This window comes from Lupinus angustifolius, chromosome LG06 (assembly GCF_001865875.1).
Source record: "Lupinus angustifolius cultivar Tanjil chromosome LG06, LupAngTanjil_v1.0, whole genome shotgun sequence".
Lineage (NCBI taxonomy): Eukaryota > Viridiplantae > Streptophyta > Magnoliopsida > Fabales > Fabaceae > Lupinus > Lupinus angustifolius.
In genome coordinates, this window is record NC_032014.1 from 15001630 (window position 1) to 15004852 (window position 3223).

At 34.5% G+C, this 3223-nt stretch overlaps 1 protein-coding gene across 1 annotated transcript; it reads right to left on the minus strand.

Moving 5' to 3' along the window:
* Positions 1 to 543, minus strand: LOC109350492 (uncharacterized mitochondrial protein AtMg00810-like). Its single transcript, XM_019591721.1, has one exon. The coding sequence runs from the start codon at positions 541 to 543 to the stop codon at positions 1 to 3; it is 543 nt and encodes a 180-aa protein (XP_019447266.1).

A 3223-nucleotide genomic window follows, 5' to 3' on the forward strand; every position in this document is an offset into this window, starting at 1 on the left:
TTATCCCAAGAGATAGGTTAACCATTGGACCTCACAAGAAGCAATGGCAAGAGCCCTATATTCAGCCTCAGAAGAAGATCTAGAGACGGTATTTTGTTTCTTAGATTTCCATGAAACTAAGGAACTACCTAAGTACATAAAAAACCCAGAGATAGAGCGTTTTGTGTCTGGACAAGTAACCCAGTCAGAATCAGTATAGCCCTTGATGTGTATGGAAGGAGTAGTGGAATAAAATAACCCTTGTCCAGGTATTCCTTTAATGTATCGAAGTACTCCGTTGATGGCCTTATAATGGTTTAAAATGGGGTTGGCCATGAACTGAGTTAATTGTTGGATGGCAAAAGTGATATTAGGACATGTGTTAGTCAAATAGAGGATCCTACACACTAATTGATGATAAAGAGCAGGATTGGGGCATAGGCTGCTATCATTTTGATGCATACGGGTGGATTTTACAATAGGTGTGGGCACATGTTGAGATGTGAGGAAATTAGTCAGATAGGAGATCAATGGCATACTTTCGTTGGCAGAGAGTGATTCCATATTTGGAACGAGCCACTTCAAGCCCGAGGAAGTATTTAAGGTTGTCGAGATCTATAATTTTGAAAGCTCTATCAAGATGAGATTTTACAACCCCAATCTCATCTAGGTCATTCATAGCCAAAATTAAGTCATCAACATATATTAAAAGGGCTGTGAATTTTGAATTGTGGTGTTTGGTAAACAAAGAGTGGTCATAGGGGGATTGATTGTAGCCCAAAGAAAAAAAGTAAGTGGACAATTTAGCAAACCATTATTGGCTAGCTTGTTTGAGTTCATATATGGATGTATTGAGTGAAAGTGAAAAGCTTGAAGATGTCTTAACAATCAACATGCCTAGAACTCAATGGTCATATCTAGACTAGGTTATATCAGTAGAGTTATATTTGTAAGTAGTCTGGGATGTGTGCCTTAGTTAGTGGGTCTAGGTTAGGTAAATCTAGATGTAAGTCTCACAAGCCATTAATGTTGACATATCATATTCATGAGGCATATCATCTAGTTTATTATGTGTTCATGCATTATCATACACGTTATATGTGCATATTAGGCATAACATAATTGCTAAAACATGTATAGGAGTCAAGCATAACATATAAGTAGTTTACCATTTAATCACATATTGTTATATGCTGGAAAATCGATTAACGTGGTGTCTTAATCGATTAACGTGTATGTTTTCTGTTTTAACTGCGTAACTGAAAAACAGTTTGTGGAGCCAAATCTGTTTTGTATAAATTCTGTTAACTTGCAGAAACGTGTAGCATTGCATATCATTTTGTTGAATTCGTGATTTACTATATTGTATAGGCAGAAGAGAGATGCATGTGTGAGAAAGAGAGATTAACATGCTTAATTGATATTGTTCATGATGTATTGCATGTAGATTTCATGTGCTTAATCTCAGTCATTCTTTCTTGCATGTTTGTGCATTCTGTATAGAGATTTTTTAGAAAGAATTTTGCGTTATCTATTTTGTATTAACTCGCATACATTCACAATGGCTTGTGTTACTTGAGTGTGGGTTAATCTTTGAGTTTTCATTGTTGTAATTTGAGCATATTAGTGCTTAGTAAAACTCTGTTTTTGTATACTGTTTTGTGCATTGAGTTTTGTCTCTTGGTGTCTTACCACCATTGAGATTTAGTGAATCTTCACCAAGGCTTGGAGGTCTTGAATTTAGAGCGAGAAACTTGGCTGGGCTGGATCTCGAGAAAGGTTTTCTTGGGCGATAGGGATAGTCAAACCAAGGTTAGAGGTTCTTGGAATTCAAGAAAGAAGCGTCTAGAGTCACGTAATTGAATTGGTGTATGTGACAATACAAAGTTTTCAATATAGTGAAGAGAAATCTCCCAATATCATAAGGAGAGGCCTCAAACGAACCAGGATAAAAATCCTATTGTGCAAGCTGTTCTCTCTCAATCTCTTTTATAATTCAAGCTGTTTTAATTTGTGTATTAAGCTGATATTTTTCATACTGCTACTTTGCCATATCCTTGTTAATTGTGCATAAAAATATCTGTTGTATCTCTGCTTGTTTGTTAGTAAATAACTGTGCAATAAGCTAATCTGCCATTCTGTTTCTAATACGTGTTAATCGATTAAACCCACTGGTTAATTGATTACCTGGGCCAAGAACATGACCTCATGGATGACATAAGGTTATGAAAAGAAGGAGGAGGTGTCACCATGCATGTAACCTAGCCCACCATAGCGGTCAAGTAGGGGCCAAAGTGGCTCTTCATATGGGCCAATGGTCAGCAGCTTAGCTGCCAAATAGGGCAGTTGAGCGCCCAACACCTTGGCCTATATAAAGGCATGAAATTCTCAATTCTAAAACATTGTACATCCATTCTAAATTCTTCCTAGTTTATTCCTCTTATTTCCTCCATATTTTCCTTTCATTTTAGGTAGTTTTTAGGCTAGTTTTAGAATAGTTTTTCATATAATTCAAGAGGAGAAAAGAGAAGGCAAATGAGATGTAAAAATTCATTTTGTAATCTCATTTGGAACTTAAAGCATCTAATCCTTGGATGGATGGCTCATGCTCCTAACAATTTCATTTGAAGGTTGATCATGTATTTCTTCTTCTTATTTTATTCTAAATTTGAATTTTAATCATTCAAGTTGGTGCTTTGGTTAATTTTATTTGGTTGAGAAGTTCTTAATGCTCTTTTTAGATTGATCACCTAAAAACTGATTTCAAGTCATAAAAATTACTTGTCTTAAACACTTAACAAATACATATATTCATTAAGATCTTAGTTTATTTTCCAAGTTAAGCATGCTTTTCTTAAGATCTTATATTCATTACTACTTCAATATTAAAATAGCCAAGATTAGGGTGTGACAACCTAGTCTCTTTGTGGACGTAATATTGTTTAGTAATAAATATAAGTGATCATTATTCTACCATTTTAGGACATACACTAAAAGGAGGATTTTAGACCTTGGTGTTTGGAGTTAATCAAAGTAAAACATAAGAACTTGTCTAAGTAGTTCAAATACATAAGAAGTTGAGAAATACTTTCATCATTCAAAATGATCTTGTCTCCTCAAGAATTTGTTAATACTTAGTTTATGTTTCTTCTTAAGTGTTTATGTGCATATCAAATCAAATCAAAAACAACCAAAATATGTTCACTCATTATTTGTGCATTGACATATTCATATGATTCATTCT